This window comes from Chiloscyllium plagiosum, chromosome 34, assembly GCF_004010195.1.
Source record: "Chiloscyllium plagiosum isolate BGI_BamShark_2017 chromosome 34, ASM401019v2, whole genome shotgun sequence".
Lineage (NCBI taxonomy): Eukaryota > Metazoa > Chordata > Chondrichthyes > Orectolobiformes > Hemiscylliidae > Chiloscyllium > Chiloscyllium plagiosum.
This window is the reverse complement of record NC_057743.1, coordinates 42,131,713-42,150,277: the sequence shown is the minus strand read 5'-3', so window position 1 is coordinate 42,150,277 and position 18,565 is coordinate 42,131,713. Positions and strand designations below refer to the sequence as shown.

The 18,565-nt window shown below is 42.1% G+C and overlaps 1 protein-coding gene across 16 annotated transcripts in view; it reads right to left on the bottom strand.

The window, feature by feature from the left end:
- rap1gapa (RAP1 GTPase activating protein a) overlaps positions 1–18,565 on the bottom strand; it is a 566,513-nt gene that overhangs the window by 104,143 nt on the left and 443,805 nt on the right. For 14 of the 16 annotated variants that reach the window (XM_043676342.1, XM_043676343.1, XM_043676331.1 and 11 more), the window contains 6 exons: positions 12,017–12,052; positions 8,110–8,157; positions 6,189–6,227; positions 2,171–2,356; positions 1,176–1,279; positions 95–173 (listed from right to left, as the gene is read on the bottom strand). In XM_043676342.1, coding sequence (XP_043532277.1) covers positions 95–173; positions 1,176–1,279; positions 2,171–2,356; positions 6,189–6,227; positions 8,110–8,157; positions 12,017–12,034 — 474 coding nt within the window. In that variant the 5' untranslated portion in view covers positions 12,035–12,052. Of the gene's footprint in view, positions 1–94; positions 174–1,175; positions 1,280–2,170; positions 2,357–6,188; positions 6,228–8,109; positions 8,158–12,016; positions 12,053–15,695; positions 15,923–18,565 lie in introns of those variants that run through there. The other 2 variants (XM_043676337.1, XM_043676333.1) reach the window with 2 other exon arrangements.

Sequence of the window (18,565 nt, the reverse complement as noted above, 5' to 3'; positions counted from 1 at the left end):
AGGAAACCCAGAGTTTCATATCCACATTTGCAGTGCATCCATCTTAAACATTTCACCAGGAAAGACTTTATTGTTTTTCAGGAAAGATACACACCTTTGCCATTTGAACCACATTAGGGAATTCAGTGAGGCAGGATATTGGAACAACATCCTGGTAGGTTTTGTGTTTGGTTCTGTGGAGAAAAGATGTAAATTAACCTATGCACAAGATTATTTCATATAATTAAATTTTATATTTCTAAACAAAGGGGAATTATTTTGCCAAGCACATTTTAATGAAGACTTTAAGTAAATGGATCTGCTAATTTTAAAGAGACTTGTGATATACTGTAAAAATAATAGATTTTGGTTTGAAAATTAGACTCAGGTATCAGATATTGGACCCATGTGTGCTGGAAAAAAATTACGGTATAAAAGCAATGATCTGGGAGGTCTGACCACTGGCTTGAGCCCACAGCAGTGAACATTAATTTGTTTAAGTCAAACTCCTGGAATAAGATGACAGCCTCAAACTCACTGAAGAATTGATGCTAGCATCAATTTTCCACTTTACAGAATCAAACCAAAGAGAAGAGGCAAACTATTTCTAAAAATCAGGAATTCTCACTTAATAATTGGACAGCAAAAAGCAACAGTGACATTACCAGGCACAGTGTTCCCAGAGGTGAACCATTGCCACCTCCCTTGGAAAAGGTGGCCCCCTCCTTCGCCCCATAAACAGAGTGATTGTCTAACCTTCACTCCCAGACCCCACCCTCAGACAGTCTGACTCCAGTACTGGCCAATCAGAAGGGATTTCTCTGTGCTCCCAGCTGCTTGTCTCGCCTCTGCCCCCACCATTGGCTGAGGTTGATGTTAATGGGCCAGTCTGCTAATGGACAGTGACTGCCCCGAGAAACTCTCCCTATCCCATCCCCAGATGTTAGTGAGGTGTGACCTGTCAAGTGGAACTGTCTGAAGAGTAACATTCAGCTGAAATCAGCAGAGATTTTTGACTAGCTAAATACAGGCAATTATTTTGCAAATTGCTGGAAATAATTGGAATATTTAGGGAGTTGTAAATGGTGCCTTTGTAACAAATTGCTCTGGGAAGTGAGTATTGTCAATGAGCCAATCCCAGTGCGGGATGTGTTGGTGGGTGATACGCTCACAGGATTTCAAATCCCTGGACCCACCTGAGCAACAGCCGGAGGTGTTCCTGGTCACCAATGACATCATACTTGAGGGAGAATACCAAATGGCCGAGTGCACTGTCGACGCAGTAATAATTAAAATGTTCCTGTTCGAAAAGGACAAACATGACATTAAGTATTCATAAGGAGATTGATGTCACATTCCATATGAATGACACTGATCAGCTTGAGTCTGAACATGTCAGCTGGAACCAAAACAGGAATATGCCACTCAGCTCATCGAGCCTGCCCTGCCAATCAATGAGATCATAGATTATCTGATCATTCTCAGCTGCGTTTTTCTGCCTCTTCCCCATAACCCTTCATTCCCTTACTGATTAAAATCTGTCTATCTCAGCCTTGAATATACTTAACGACCTAGCCATGATAGTCCTCCGCAGTAAAGAATTCTAAGAATTCACTAGCCTCTGAGAAAATAAATTCCTCCTCATCTCTTAAATGTGTGATCCCCTTACTCTGAGATGATGCCCTTTGGTCCTAGACTCTGCCACAAGGGGAAAACAACCTTTTCACATCTTACATGCTTTCATTTCCAAATTCACAAAGCTTCCTTTTCCTGCTACACATCATTGGCACAGAGCGCATTTGCTAATTCAGTGGGACTGCTTTATTACAAGTGAAACTGGGAGACTTGTGACTGAGAAAATAAATCATTTTGTGAATAGTTTACATAATTTCTTTCATGTTTGCAACCTTTATGATGTACTTAAGATATGTTTATGAATGGAGACTGAGAGTTCCATTGTGTAATGCTGCAGATGTCGGCATTAAAACTCGATGGAATAAAACAAGGTGTTTCTGAAGGCATGAAGTAAAATGCGGGACTGGTGCTCTGGACTGTGACACCACTAGAATTTCCCTCGATGTCATATATCTGTTATTTTAGAATACATTTTGGATTTTTTTGTAAGAAGAGTTTATTTATTAACAGTTAATGGATTCTTCCATATGTTACAACTTGATCAGGTTTTCCATACCTTTCCCAAGAAATGTTTCCTGTAGAGCTTGGCAATAGAATTACACTCCAGTTTGAGTTTTGATGCAGGAGATGACAGCTGCTCTGTTTCAGGCAGGCTTCTGATTTCATGGTTTGTTCCCTCGATCCAGTAACCTCCAAACTGAGGGAGGAGGATGATAGGATAAGGAGCCTCACGTTGGAGAACCTAAAATAAAGACCAGAGATGTCAACCAACATCCCCTCCTCAAAGAGTGATAACCCAAGGAGATGGATCTTCAACAATACCTGGACCAAACATCTGGGCAGTCAGGCAGGAAGCATAACATGGGATTATATACCAAGCTACAATATAGAATTTGGGTGAAGGTTTGCGATTTAGATTCCCCAACATTGAAAAGAGAACTCAGAACATAGAACATTACAGCGCAGTACAGATCCTTCGGCCCTCGATGTTGCGCCATTAAGAGATGCAAAGATGAGGTGAATTGAATAGTGGTGATTGGCAAGAACAAACTTGGGTCTTAAAACTCTTAAAAATTGAAGAGAGACATAGGAGGGTGGGAAGCAGGAGAGACAGAGCAATTGAGATTTCATTTCAACACCATAAGCACTAAATGTTTTGAAACTATATGGTCAACATACTGCGCGAGAGGAAATTCCCAAATAACAGTTACTAATATAATTGAACCCTAAGCTGGGATGCTCCTTGGAACACATTGCTTCATTAAAGGTGTTATTTTAACAATGTTACCAATAAGACCAGAGAGTCGTGGATGAGAAAATGAATTTGGAGAATAGAGGTGAGAGAAGTATTTGCCGGGAGAATTTTAATAGCTTTCTCTGGTTTCCTGGCGTAACATCAGAGGAACCTCCAGATAAACAGCAGAAACATTCCTTTTTTTTATTTTGGCAGTTGTAACCATTACCTCAGGGGTTACTGAAGCTTTCACACTGCTGTTAGTGCAGGAGAGGCTGGAGAACCAGCTGGCAACATTGCAAACATTGTTCTTTAAAAAGAAAACCCTGAGTGACTGAAACCAGACACCTTCAGAAGATGATCATGTGTACACTGTGGATGAGCATCTCTAGAACTTCCTTCAATGGAGTCTGTCTGAAATAGTTGACTTTGACAACAGCACAAATTAAAACTTTGAACTTACTATGAGTAGAATTTTATAAATATATGGAACCTCAGAATATCTTTCAATTGATCCATTTTCCATAAAACAAAGATTTGCCAGTGTAACTAATTTGATTAAATATATGCAAATTAGTATGTGTTCAAGGATAAAGTGAACAAATTCATGTTCTGGGGAGTGCCTACATCTGTGTTGTTTAAGCTGTTTATCTCAATATTAACATTTCGAATTCAACATGACACTCCTTCAGAACAATAATGTTCATAATGAGGGGTTTAACTACTCTCTGTCCCTTGTACATGACCTGCAATTTCCAGCACTTCCAATTTGTCTTTCAGACTTCCAGCAACTGCAATACTTTGCTTTTCTACCGGAAAACCAGCAAGTTTCAGGCAAAGAGCATCTTTCACCAAGTTGGTGGTCCTTCAAATGCAGTCGATGATTGTCTTGGTGTGCATCCCAGGGAACAGACCGTAGAGCACAGAGTCCCACGTCATTGAACTGCTCGAGATGAACTTCAAAAAAATTAAATGCACCTTCCTCCAGAATTCCTTTGCAAAGGCACATTCCCAGCAGATGTTTAACAGTCTCTACCTTGACCACACCTCCCCTCCCCACAGCCACTTTGTAGGCAGCGTACGGTGGTACAGACCGACTGGGCATACATGAAGGATTTCACAGGTAATGCCCTTCTGTCCACAAGCCAAGAGATGTCTTGGTGCTTGTTGGAAAGTTCTGGTGATGAGGCATTCTACTGAATGACTGACAGTCTGCTCAGGGAATGACACAATCAACCCCCATGACCCATATTCCCAGCACCTTCAGGTAATCTGCCCTGACAGTGAAGGTGATAAAGGATTGGTCAGTCCAGTTCCCAAAGAACATGACCTCACTGTTGCCTTGATTGACCTTCGGCTCCCAAGTCCATTTGGAACTGGCCATAGACCACATGAGTCTGTGCACTGACAGCAGATCCCAGCAGAAAATGGTCATATTGTCCCCCCCCCACAACCCCCCCAGCACTCCCTTCCTGATAGAGTCTTTAAAAGGTTCTATATAACATCTTGGCCGAGTGTTACAGACTGGCGCATCCCAGGGTCCAGGTGCTGAGGGACACACTGAAGCTTGGGGCAGTTGCCAACAAAGCACACTGGGGAAAGACCACTATCCGAGGTCTTTGTGTCAAAGTTAACTGGGGGTCAGTTCAGTTTTTGGACCCTCCCAACGCCTCAAATGTATATAAATATAATCTTGTACAAGTAAGAAATGCCTTTGGTTTGTTTCTGGATGGAGTCAAACTGCAATGTTTGGTTGTTTCTTCATGCACTCCTTTACAGAACTGATCTGCTTTACTGACTACGTATGGACATAAAGATATTTTTATGAATAACGTATATTTTTGAAATAAAAAAAGTCTGCAATACTTTGGTTTTCTATCAGCTAAAGTGCCTGTTGACCTAGGAATCAAAGTCAGATTAATCCCAGCAGCCTATTACCTGCTTTAAGAATCATTAGCTGTCACAACACGGAAACAATCCCCCATTGGTCATACTCCCCACTGCTTCCTCTCTGTAATCTTTAACATTCTGCTTTTCCAAACAGCTAACTAATTGGTTTTGAAAAACTAGTTCTGAAATCTGCTTCAACAATGCTTGGTGTATAGATTTTCATTTTGTATACATCTACTGCACAAAGAATGTTTTGAAACTTCACCTTCAATCACTCAAAGTTATTTAGAATGTACTCACCAAAGTATAAACATCAAATCTAATTATGAAGACAATACTACACTGACTATTTTTTTAAAATATAAAATTGGTTTCACCTCTGACTGTAAACAGTATGATTGAAGTCACACCCATGATGACAGTTCAGTAGATTTACATTTTAATGAAGATTAAACATTGATTGGAATGCAGTTAATCGTTCTCTTGATGGTGTTTTACACAGAGTGAGATTTAGTATAACCCCTAATGCACTCATGAAGATAGTAAAGTTTAGAGAATATTAACAGCACAGAAAGATGCCTTTTGACCCATCAACTCCGTCCTGGTCATCAAGTATCAATCTAATCAAATAGCATTTTCCAGCACTTTGCCCATAGCCCTGTCAGCTGCGATGTTTTTAGTGCTCATCAAAATGTTATGAGGGTTCCTGCCTCAATACCCTTACAGGCAGTGAGTTCCCAGATACACACAACCCTCTGGATGGAAAGGATTTCCCTCAAATCCCCTCTAACCTTAAAATTGTGCTCCTGGTTAATGACCCCTTTTCTAAGATGAGTAGTTTAATTTCTATCAACCCTATTTATGCCCCTTGTAATTTTGTACACCTCAAATAGGTCTTCCTCAGTTTCCTCTGTTCTGAGGAAAACCATTGAAGCATATTGAGTCTCCTATCATAGCAGAAGCACTCCATATCAGGCAAGATCTTGGTGAATCTCCTCTGCATCCTCTTCAGATCACTCACTTCCTTCCTCGGTACAGTGAAATTACCATTCTGTTATATCACTTAATGCTCGTTTATCAAGTTCTGAACCTCCTATAATGAAATGTGGTTCAGTCTTCACTGCTGCTAAAATCCTGTCCGTGCATCTACTGTCCAAAAAGCAATAGCACAACCATTGATAGCGCAGGAGCCTACTCCCACACAGCAGGAGGTCGGAGAGCAACACCACCCACACATGAAAATAAACATGTATTAATGCAAAGAGAACTGAAAGCAGTAACTACATGCACAAACAAATATACAGGTAGATAGAGTATCCAAACCAAAGTCAAGCTGCAACAGAAATTGAGACCTGCTTTACAATACATCAAAGGTTTTGCACAAAACTCCATTCAATGGCAAGCACCATTATCAGTCTATCATTCAGAATAAACAGTCAGGGTGTCATACCTCATGGACACTAGGGTAAGGAATATAATCTTCTTCTGTCTGCAAGAGAAGAAAATGCAGGTTTATTACATGAACACTGCAGTCTTCAGTTTGATGCTTCAAGCAAACTGGTTTGATAACCATTTCCCAGTAAAAGTTCCTCAGGTTGATTTACTGGTCAATACTCCAAGCTATCGAGTACTGGACTGTCTAAAAGACCAGGAAGGTTCCTGGTGTTAGACCAAAGTCAGCAGGTCTCTATCGGTACAACAGGACACTGAGCACCTCTGCAGGGGCAATCAGCCTGCACTAGTATTCCTGAAAGTCACCCAGCAAAGTGCCTGCTTTGGATGTCCTCACGGTGGCTCAGTGGTTAGCACTGCTGTCTCAGAGCACCAGGGTCCCAGGTTCAATTCCAGCCTTGAGTGACTGTCTGTGTGGAGTTTGCACATTCTCCCAGTGTCTGTGTGGATTTCCTCCGGGTGCTCTGGTTTCCTCCCACAGTCCAAAGATGTGCAAGTCAGGTGAATTGGCCATGCTAAATTGCCCGTTGTGTTAGGTGCATTAATCAGAGGGAAATGGGTTGGGTGCCCACACTGTAGGGAACCTAATCTACTATTTGACATTAATGCTGACATCGTTTGTTACTGGCCTGAGAAATTTCAAGAGAAGGACCTAACATCACAATCGCAGTTTCAGAATTTGAATTCACTTTAAAAAGGTTGGGAAATTTAAAAAAATTGGTGTTCTCTCTTCCTGTGCATGTGCATGTGTCTAACTGTGCACATGTCTGTGTGTGTGTGTAACCGTGTGCATGTCTGTGCGTGTGTAACTGTGTGCATGTCTTTGTGCGTGTGTAACTGTGCACATGTCTGTGTGTGTATGTGTAACTGTGCACATGTCTGTACATGTGTAACTGTGTGCATGGGGTTGTGTGCACATGTCTGTATGTGTGAATGTGTAACTGAATACATGCGTGTGTAAGTGGCTCATGGTGTTGTATGGGTACAGCCGCATAACTTGAGGGAAGCATCACTATCTTTATTCATTCACTGGATGTGGGCATCTCTGACTAGTCCCAGCATTTATTGCCCAGTGGGCTGTTCAGAGTCAACCCAATTGCTGTGGGTCTTGAGTCAATCAGACGGAGTTTTCCAAAAATTGACAATGATTTCATGGTTAACATTAGAGTCCAGTTTTGTATCGAATTCAAATTTCACCATCTGATCTGGCAGGATTTGAACTCAGAACATTACCTGGGTCTCTGGGTTAACAGTCCAGCGATAAATACCAATAGCTCATTGCCTCACCATGCGCAAAGTGCAAAGTCTTCTTAGTGTGGCACCTTACCATTGGTGTATATGCCATACAGCTTAGAAATGTTAGTTATCAGTAACAAACAAACCAGGATTAGTTTAATACTCTTCATTAAATGGCCTTTAAGAGTACGACATACTGACCTTCATCTTGGAGTAAAGTATTTTCCCTCCCCTCGAGACTTTCTCAGACAACAAAATATTGGAAACTCACAACATGACAAATCTCAGTTACAAAGTTGGATTGGGGCAGTTCATGGCAGAGAATATCAGGATGAGGTCAGCATAAAATTCCAAAGCCTAGCTGTCCTCAAGGAAGTGGTGGTGAGCTGCCTTCGCGTACCGCTGCAGCCTGTGTGCTACAGGTAGGTCCCCAATATTAATACCCAACACAGCTTGCACTCACTGTGAGGAAAGGTTGGACCTTGCTCTCAGAGGCAGATCATAGAGCTCCTATTGTCTCAAAACTTTGACAGTGGCTCATGTAGAAGGTTGTGAAACTGTGGAGTTTAACTGTATGTCAACACACTCTTAATTATGTTCATATGACTGTAAATGTGTTAAGAATTAAGTTGAAAAGTGATTGACCACAAATCTGGCAAGAAACAGGAACAGATTGCACATACTTTGAGAGGTGGTGGAAGAGAGCATCTCTGTTCATCCATTCTGCATCCCTAAATGGGGAAAATACACAAGAATGAACAAAAACAAAGAAGTTCATGAATCATGCATAAATACCACAGGAATCAAACAATAAGTAAACAAATTGCTGTTCTAGTCCCTGATTGCATCACAAACTGGCAACAGCTAGAGACTTATAATGTGGTCAATTTATCTCTAAGGCAGGTGACTGGGTGTAGTAGCCTGTGAGTTTCCAGGGTTGTATATTGTAGGAGCCTGTGCTCCCCATGGTTTGTTCACACTTGCCATTCAACTGTACGAAGTTCTAATCTAAGATGGTTAACTATATCACATCTCCATTACACTGGACTCCTTTGACTATAAATTCTGTGAGTTTATAAACCTTAATCTCCATAACCACCTGATAAAGGAGCAGTGCTCCAAAAGCTAGTGCTTCCAAATAAACCTGTTGGGCTATAACCTGGTGTTGTGTGATTTGTCTTCCCCAGTCGAACACCAGCACCTCCAAGTCACAGTTTCATTCATCCATTTACAAGAATTAGAATCTCTTACAGCTTGGAAACAGGCCCTTTGGCCCCACAACCCCACAATGACTCTCCAAAGTGTATTTGACGCAAACCTATTCCCCATTACTTTACATTTACCCTGAACCTACACACCCCTGAACACTATGGGAAAATTTAGCACGCTCAATTCACCTGACCTGCACATCTTTGGACCATGGAAGAACCTGGAGGAAACCCACGCAGACACAGGGAGAACATGCAAACTCCATACAGTCAGTCACCCGAGGCTGGAATCGAACCTGGGCCCTGCGAGGCCACAGTGCTAACCACTGAGCCACCGTGCCACTCTGGTTCTGTAGTTTATTTTACTATGATAAGATAGACCAACTTTAAAACAACCCTTTCTAATCAAAACACACCTTTCAAACCCATTACTGCATTTTCATACTCTTGCTACCCCTGAGTAAGTGTAGCGTACAGAACAAAACCATCCCTGCCATCATGTCTCCATGAAACATTATAATATTAATCAGCCCTTACCAACCATCTCCCAGATCTGAATAGATGACAGAATACCAGTTGGCCCAATTAGTATGCACTTGTTAATTACCTTTTAACTGGGCTGTTATCCCTTTAAGAAACTAAGTGTAAAAACAGTGCTGCCATGAAATGTCATGAATGAATGAAACTCACACGGGCAAATAGTAAACAAATCTCACAACCCAGCTGTGGTAATCAGTTTACTATCCCTTATTCTATTATGAAGTACAATTTCTAACTTATTTAGAGCATATAGGCCTAGTATTTAAACTAACATTTACTAACTTAAAAGACAAAAAGACTAACACCTCTTAATTATGCAAACAGACCGGACTGACACTCTTAATTCCATCAGATGTAGCAGCCCTCATTTAGCACATGTTTTAACCTATCTCCTGTCTCCCAGAACAGAAGCCCCTCAAACCTTTGTGTCTTATAGATGAAAAATGTAACATCATAATAATGGAATTTTAATGTATGTAAAAACTGTATATAAAGGGGCTCTTGTAAGAACTGTATTTTGGGATTCTATTGCTGCCTCGACCTTGTGCTACTTATGGTTGCTGAATAAAGCAAGTTATTTTCATCACTCAGTGATTCGAGGTATTTAAACACAATCCCACATTACTCAGCCTCATGCACGTCTGCTGTGGGTCCTTATGTCACTGAACCATCAATACTTGAGTCACATGGGACAGGATGTCCCGTGAGAGGGTGCAGCCCAGACAGCAGGATTTATTTCCTCTGCTTTCCTTCTCTTCTGCCGTCTGCCTCATCATCAAGATGGTTGAGACTCAGAGCGCTGCTTGATGGGTGAGCTGTTGCCATTCTGAACAAATGGAAGCAAGCTGCCCCAATAATTAATGCCAATGCTGTAACTGTATCCCAGCTATAGGACATACAGTGTATAGTAATAATGGGCACCAGTGTATAGTGATAATGGGCTCCATGAGAATGTAACTAACAGGCAAGGCCAGCCCAGATACCACCCAGCAACTGAAAAATGCGAGGTGAACAAAATCCCTGATGTTCTATTAGAATATTAGAATGATAATAGCTAGAGATCTCCTTCCTGAAGGTAGTATGTCCCAGGATAGAATTACATGCCACACTTTCTGCGCAGATAGCGCCTTCTTAATTCCTTGCTTGATCTATTATCTTTGTGATTCATGAAAATCTCCCAGGTCCTTCTGAATGCAAACATTTCCCAGGCATACACTATGTAGAAAAATATCTGCTTCTTTGTCCCCAAAATATTTCTATCAAAGTGAATAATTTCACCCTTTGCCACACTGTTCCATTTACCATGTTTATACCCAGTCACCAAGCCGTCATGATTCCTCTGCTGCATTTTTCATCATCTTCACATATTTTCCCACCTAATAGTGTACTATCAGCAGAGTAGTATACGTGCATTGTGATTCCTCATTCAAGCCATTAATATAGATTGTAAACATCAGAGACCCCAATACTGATCCTTGCAATACCCTGTCAAGCTGAAATGTCCTGCTTATACCTACTTCATTTTTTTTTATCCATCAACTGATCCTCAATCCACAGTAACATATTATCCTCAATCCCAGGAGTACTACTGTTGCATTAGCCTCTTCTGTGACATCTCATTGAATGGTTTTGTAAATCAAAATATCTACTTATTTCCAATTCATCATACCAATCACACCTCCCTCCAAAAATGGATTTCTCTTTACCAGGATGTAGCCTGGTATGGTAGAAAGATCGTATGAGGAAAGGCTGAGGCACTTGGGGTTGTTTTCATTGGAGAAAAGAAGGTTTAGGGGTGACTTGATAGAGGTGTACAAGATGATTAGGGGTTTAGATAGGGTTGACCGTGAGAACCTTTTTCCACGTATGGAGTCAGTTATTACAAGGGGGCATAGCTTTAAATTAAGGGGGTTAGGTATAGGACAGATGTTAGGGGTAGGTTCTTTACTCAGCGAGTCGTGAGTTCATGGAATGCCCTGCCAGTAGCAGTGGTGGACTCTCCCTCATTATGGGCATTTAAGCGGGCATTGAATAGGCATATGGAGGATAGTGGGCTAATGTAGGTTAGGTGGGCTTGGATCGGCGCAACATCGAGGGCCGAAGGGCCTGTACTGCGCTGTATTGTTCTATGTTCTATGTTCTATATGTAATACAATTCCCTTTTCAAAAACCCCCACTCGCAGTATTTAATTATATGATAATGTTCCAAGTGTCTGGTTACCATTTCCCCAATATTAATTTCCAGCATTTGCCTGATACTGCTGATATGCTAATAAATTTATACTTTCCCGTAATTTCTTCCTTTCTTAATTAAAAAGGTTATATTTGTTGTTGTCTGATCCTCGGGAACTGTTCTTAAATCAGAGGAAATCACAACAATCAGTTCATAATGGGGACCAAATCCCATTAGAAAATGCAGCAGAGCAACAAGGTTGTGGGGGTGAGGGGAGTGGAGCTGCAAGGTTTCTTTCCTATCCTCTGACTGACCATACCCTAGACCCTTCCCCCAATGTCATTCAAGTTTCAATCCTGCCTCCAGTGTTTCTAATTGCAAATGAAGGGCTTGAGGGACACAAACAGGTTTCTCTCCAATGCATATTGGCTGCTTGAAGTAGACATGTCAACTGTGTCGCTGCTGGTTCACCATCAGATTTTGCCTGCTCATAATTAATGAACTATTTATTTGATAAGACATGTTAGTGTTATATCGTTTTTGTGAAGCTGATGGCAAAGTGAAAGGAGAAGCTTAAAAGTAATTCTAAGTTTCGATCCACAAAGCAAATGTAATTGTTTTGTCTAAAGCTTCAATTATTAGGTCAGCAGTTGGAAAGCAGTAACTTACCTGCATCTTTTCAATCATTTCAAAGAAGTCAGTGTTCTGAAAAGGAAAAGAGTAGAATCAGTTTGAGCAAACAGGAAAACCATACTACCTGCACCTATCCCAAAGGGACATTTACAAAACAATACTCTCACAGCAGAATTTGAAGTAATGGGAATGTGGATCAAGCAAAGTGATTATGCAGCAGGAAAACCAGGAATAATGTAATTCAGGCATCTTCATCTGTCTATAAACCAAAAGAAGAACTGCAGATACCGTAAGTCAGAGACAAAAGTAGAAATTGCCAGAAAAGCTCAGCAGGTCTGGCAGCATCTGCCACTTGTGTCTCGACTTCATCTGTCTGCCTTATTCAACAACTTTGAGCAAGGAAGATACGGAAATTATCCTGAAATATGTTTTATTATATTTAACCCCAAAACTGCGTAATTAGAAATATTTCAGTAAATCTTTGTGCTGTTTCATGGCTACAAATGTTACTAATTGTCCTCTTAACTGTATCCTCTGGATTTAGAATTGGCTGGTCCATAGAAGACAGAGGGTGGCAGTAGGTGGAAAGTATTCAGCCTGGAGCTCGGTGACCAGTGGTGTTCTGCAGGGATCTGTTCTGGGACCTCTGCTCTTTGTGATTTTTATAAATGACTTGGATGAGGAAGTGGAAGGTGGGTTAGTAAGTTTGCCAATGACACGAAGGTTGGTGGAGTTGTGGATTGTGTGGGCTGTTGTTAGTTGCAACAGGACATTGATTTAAAGGGCATCTGGATGGGTACATGAATAGGAAGGGCTTAGAGGGATGTGGGCCAAGTGCTGGAAAATGGGACTAGATTAGGTTAGGATATCTGGTCGGCATGGACGAGCTAGACCGAAGAATCTGATCCGTGCTGTACATCTCTATGACTTCATGACTCTATGACAGGATTCAGAGCTGGGCTTATAAGTGGCAGATGGAGTTCAACCTGGAAAGGTATGAAGTTATTCATTTGGAAGGTCGAATTTGAATGCAGAATACAGAGTTAAAGACAGGAATCTTGGCAGTGTGGAGGAATGAGGGATCTTGGGGTCCATGTCCATAGATCCCTCAAAGTTGCCGCCCAAGTTGATAGGGTTGTTAAGGAGGCATGTGGTGTATTAGCTTTCATCAGCAAAGGGATTGATTTTAAGAGCTATGAGGTTATGTTGCAGCTCTACAGAGCCCTGGTTAGACCACACTTGGAATATTGTGTTCAGTTCTGGTCACCTCATTATAGGAAGGATATGGAAGCTTTAGAGAAGATGCAGAGGAGATTTACCAAGATGCTGCCTGGAATGAAGGGCATGTCTTATGGAGAAAGGTTGAGGGAGTTAAGGCCTTTCTCATTGAAGTGAAGAAGGATGTGAGGTGACTTGATAGAGGTGTACAAGATGATGAAAGGTATAGATGGAGTGGATAGCCAGAGATTTTTTTTCCCAGGGCGGAAATGTCTATCACAAGGGGACATAATTGTAAAGTGATTGAAAGAAGGTTTAGGGGAGATGTCAGAGGTCGGTTCTTTACACAGGGAGTGGTGGGTGTGTGGAATGCACTGTCAGCGGTGCTAGTAGAGTCAGGTACATTAGGGGCATTTAAGTAACTCTTGGATAGGCACATGGAAGATAGTGCAACGAAGGGTGTGTAGGTTAGTCTATCTTAGAGTAGGATAAATGGTTGGCAAAGCATCGAGGACCTGTACTGTGCTGTACTGTTCTATCTTCTATGTTCACCATCTCTAGGACTCTATGACTCTATGTTAACAGTCTCTAGACTTTTTGAAATCCTCCTGGTATAGTGTTTTCAATGATTGTCAACACACTTCTCAGCATCTGATGACTCATCCTCTGACTGAATCTAAGTTCAGCCTTGACTTGGAGATACCAGCGTTGGACTGGGTTGTACAAAGTGCTAGTACAGTCAAAGTTAAAAATCACACAACAACAGTTTTCATTGGAAGCATTAGCTTTCGGAGCACTGCTCCTTCAACAGATGGTTGTTGCTCCGAAAGCTAGTGCTTCCAATTAAACCTGTTGGACTATAACCTAGTGTTGTATGATTTTTAACTAAGTTCAGCCTCACTGTATTATCTCTTCATTCAATTGTCTGCGCTGATCATCTTCCTTCATAATTCTGTATTCCAATCACCATCTTTTCACAGGTCAGTGACTGAATTACTGCATCTTGGACTCACTGAAGCAGGAATATTATCTTTATTTTTTCAAAGACAGGTTTCTCAATGACTCTTGTAAGTCCAACTTCTCATGTAGCCAGAATCTGTGGCAATGATGGTTTGTTCTGAGCCCGTTACCCAGCATGATTAGGAGCAGAGATCCTGTTCTGTCTCGTGTTCACTGCGAAACAGAATCTGTGAATGCAAAGCCAAAGAAACCAGGATATTTCTACTGATCTCCAGGACCCCTCACTTGATTGCACTCTGTAAAAAGGTGTGTGGGAGTTGCCATTAGATGGGAACAGAACCAGGTGGAGTTGGGATGCTGGAAACATTGCAAAATCTAGCACCAAAGATTCAGTTGTTTGTAGTTGAGAAACTGCCTTTTGATGAGATACACTGGTGATCAAATCCCATGGAGTCAGGCAGGGAGATTCCTGCAATTGTACAAGGTAATGGTGAGACCACACCTGGAGTACTATGAGCAATTCCCGTCTTCTTATTTAGGGAAAGATATTTCATTCAAGACAGTTTTTCAGAATGATCCCTGGTTTGGAGGGATTGTCTCATGAGCAAAAGTGAAACAGGTTGGGACTCTACTCACTGAAGTTTAGAAGAATGAGAGGTGATCTCATTGAAACATTTAGGATTCTTAAGTGGTTGGACAGAGTAAATGCTGAGAGGATGTTTCCCTTCATAACAGAGTCTGGGACCAGAGGGCACAGTTTCAAAATAAAGAGGCACCAACCATTCTCATAGCCATTATTCAAGGACGTCCCCTCACTATGTGTACCCTATCGAAGGGAGGGAGCCCGGGAGCGCCTGAATAGGGAACTTTCAATATTGCCTGTATGGCCTCAGGAACAATCCAAGCCAAAGGGGAAGGGCAGTGGGGGATTGCAGTGAGGCTTCGGGCAACATCTGCTTCCCAGTCCAGGGCAGGAGCCGGCAGGTGAGACTATCATCGGAAAAGGTGCCTTTATACACTGGGCTGACAGCTCGAGATTTCAGCGGATTTGCATTTTTAAAACTTCTCAACTTCCCTACACTGCAGTGTTTGTCTAGCGGGTGTTTCCGAGTACATTATATTTTACAAGCGATTAACTACACGCATCAACAACCGAAGACACGCCACCTTGTGCAGAACAATCCATCTACTGTAGCTGCTGGCTTTACTTTCTGTTTTATTTGGTGTGTTGCTGACAGGGTGGGTGCAGGTTCTCAGCTTCACAAAGCCTCGCCGTTGGGACTTTTTCTGGAGCACGGAGTTTTCAGAAACTGTGCCTAATTCCCAACCAACACTCCATCTTTCAGTCGTCAGAGTTCAGGAAGATCTATACCCAGCTACCAATCCCAAGGACAGTCAGGGAGAAAGACAGAATAACAGCTGCACGCCAGTGTTTGAAATACTTCTCCCAAATAATAGATAGGATATGACCATCCACCTTCAATGTCCGTGAGTCTGTGACGGAAAATGACTGGGAAATTAGCAAGGTTCTACTCACTTCATCAGTCCAGTACTGGAATGGAGAGCTGGCAGTGCCCTCCATAGCTGGCAGTGGCAGGAGCTGCTGTTTAGGCATTTTAACTGACCTCGAAGGTCTCGCTGCTGTTCCTGGCAATCACCATGTCAGGCAGGCGAGGTCAGTGCCAGCGAGGTAAGTCTCTGCTCTCCCTTTCTCTCATTAGTGTGAATGCTTGCTTCTGGCCCCAGCAGAAAGTGCCAGTGGGTTTGTCTGTTTGTCATATCGAGTTGGATCATTGTGGGAAAGTGCTGGCTCCTCGCCAGAACAACAGAACTGACTGTGCAAGCCCTAACGAATGGCTACGTGTTGGAACAAAAGTGCTTTAAAGTAGACACAAATAAAGTTAAAGATCATACCTTTACAGAAGGACATGAAAACCTTTGAAAGAGTTCATTCCTCTTCATTAAAACTTTGGTGTTGCCCCTATTGGAGTCTTTTTTATCAGTGATTCTAAACCTGACAAGTCCAACACACTCCTGAATGAGTTCCCCTCCCCTCGGTAAACCTTCCATTAACTCTGTGCTCACTCACTCACCTACCTTCACCAGTTCCCAGTTTAAGCGATGGCTTGAGTTTCACATTCGCACATATCAGTGGCTTTTCTGGGTGAATACTATAATTAACCCTTTAATCTACAATTTATAAAGACCCTCAGTCCATGCCAAATGGGACTCATTCCACGTAAATCTTTCTGATTGTCTGCAAATGCTTTGAGTGATGCAGGTTTTAATAAGAAAGGGTGAAACCTGTTGGCCAGCAACATCACCAAAGAAGCTGGAGAATGATCTGACAGAGGAGTCTCCAGGGGAAGGCTGTTCCAGGGTGGGGAAACTGCTCAACATTCTAGTGGAACCATATTCTCCACATATGGTCATCACACACCCTTCACAAACAGCCCATGAAGGAAAGCCCCAGCACATGGCTGTGGTCACCCAGATCAGACCGCTCACCAAAACTGAGGATCAATTTAGATTAGATTAGATTAGATTAGATTAGATTAGATTAGATTAGATTACTTACAGCCTCAAAATTTAGCCTCAAAACACTTGCTGTAGGGTTGAACGCAACACAGAGTAACTCAGCGAGATGTCATAACCAACAGAAATAATCAATATTGAGGAGGACTGCAACAAATTATCGCATATTGTGTCAAAGGCAAGAAAGGCCATAAAAAAAATCAAACCAAACAATAGGTTTTACTTTGAGGGGAAAAGAATTGACAAGTAAGGCGGTTATATTAAACAGAGCCAGTTACTGCCTCATCAGTTTAGTCTTGATCATCAGTAATAGGATGGAAAATGTCATTAGCAGTGCTATCAAGCAGCACCTGCTCAGCAATAACCTGCTCAGTGACGCCCAGTTTGGGTTCCCCCAGGGCCACTCAGCTCCTGACCTCATTACAGCCTTGGTTCAAACATGGACAAAAGAGCTGGATTCCAGAGGGGAGGGGAGAGTGACAGCTCTTGACATCAAGGCTGCATTCAACTGAGTGTGGCATTACATAGCCCTACAAAACTGGAATCAATGGGCAGCAGGGGACAATGGCTCCACTGGTTGGAGTCATACCTGGCACATAGGAAGATGGTTGTGGTTGTTGGAGGTCAGTCATCTCAGCTCCAGGACATCTCTGCAGGAGTTCCTCAGGGTAGTGTCCTGGACCCAACTATCTTCAGCTGCTTCATCAATAACCTTCCCTCTATTATAAGGTCAGAAGTGGGGATGTTCACTAATGATTGCACAATCTTCAGCACCATTCACAACTCCTCAGATACTGAAGCAGTCAGTGTCCAAATGCAACAAGACTTGGACAATATTCGGGCTTGGGCTGACAAATGGCAAGTAACATTCATACCGCACAAATCCCAGGACATGACCATCTGCAAAAACAGGGAATCTAACTGTCACCCCTTCACATTCAATGGCATTATCATCACTACATCCTCCACTATCAACATCCTGAGGGTTACCATTGACCAGAAACTGAACCTGATTACTGTGGGCTTCAAGAACTGGTCAGAGTCTAAGAATACTGCACTGAGTAATTCACTCCTGACTCCCCAAAGCCTGTCTACACCTGTAAGGCACAAATCAGGAATTAGAAATACTCCCATTTGCCTGGATGGGTGCAGCTCCAACAACACTTAAGAAGTTTGACACCATCCAGGACAAAGCAGCAATCAATCAGCAAAATTTACTCCTTCCACTAACAACATGCAGTGGCTTCAGTGTTCCATTTACAGGATGCACCGGATCATCCTATTTAGGCTCATTGAACAACACCTTCCAAACCCATGACTACTTCTATTGAGAAGTTCAAGGGCAGCAGATACATGGGAACACCACCTCCCTTGCAAGCTTCCCCACAAGCAACTAATCATCCTGACTTGGAAAGACATCACTATTTTTACAGTGTTGCTGGGTCAAAATCCTGGAATTCCCTCCCTAAAGGCATTGTAGGTGTCCCTACATCTGAGAGTACTGCAGTGATTTGAGAAAGCAGCTTATTACCACCTTCTCAAAGGCAATTTACAACGGGCAATAAATGCTGGCCCAGGCAACGATGCCCACGTCCTGTGAATACATGAATAAAAACAACCCATATCAAACCTTGGTTAGCCTGAGGAGCATGCCTGATCAGTACTGGTCAGTATAATATAAACTGGATACCGAGACTTTAGAGAGGGTCTAGATGTTTTCAAGGTCAACCCAGAAGTGTTGGTTTCAACATTAGGGGAAGCCAAATTTAACTTTTCATTGTGTTTGTTCAATTTAATTAACTTGGAAATTGTATGCTTTGGTATTTCTTCTCCCCTACTGTAAGTTTCACGACAACATAATTTTGAACATCA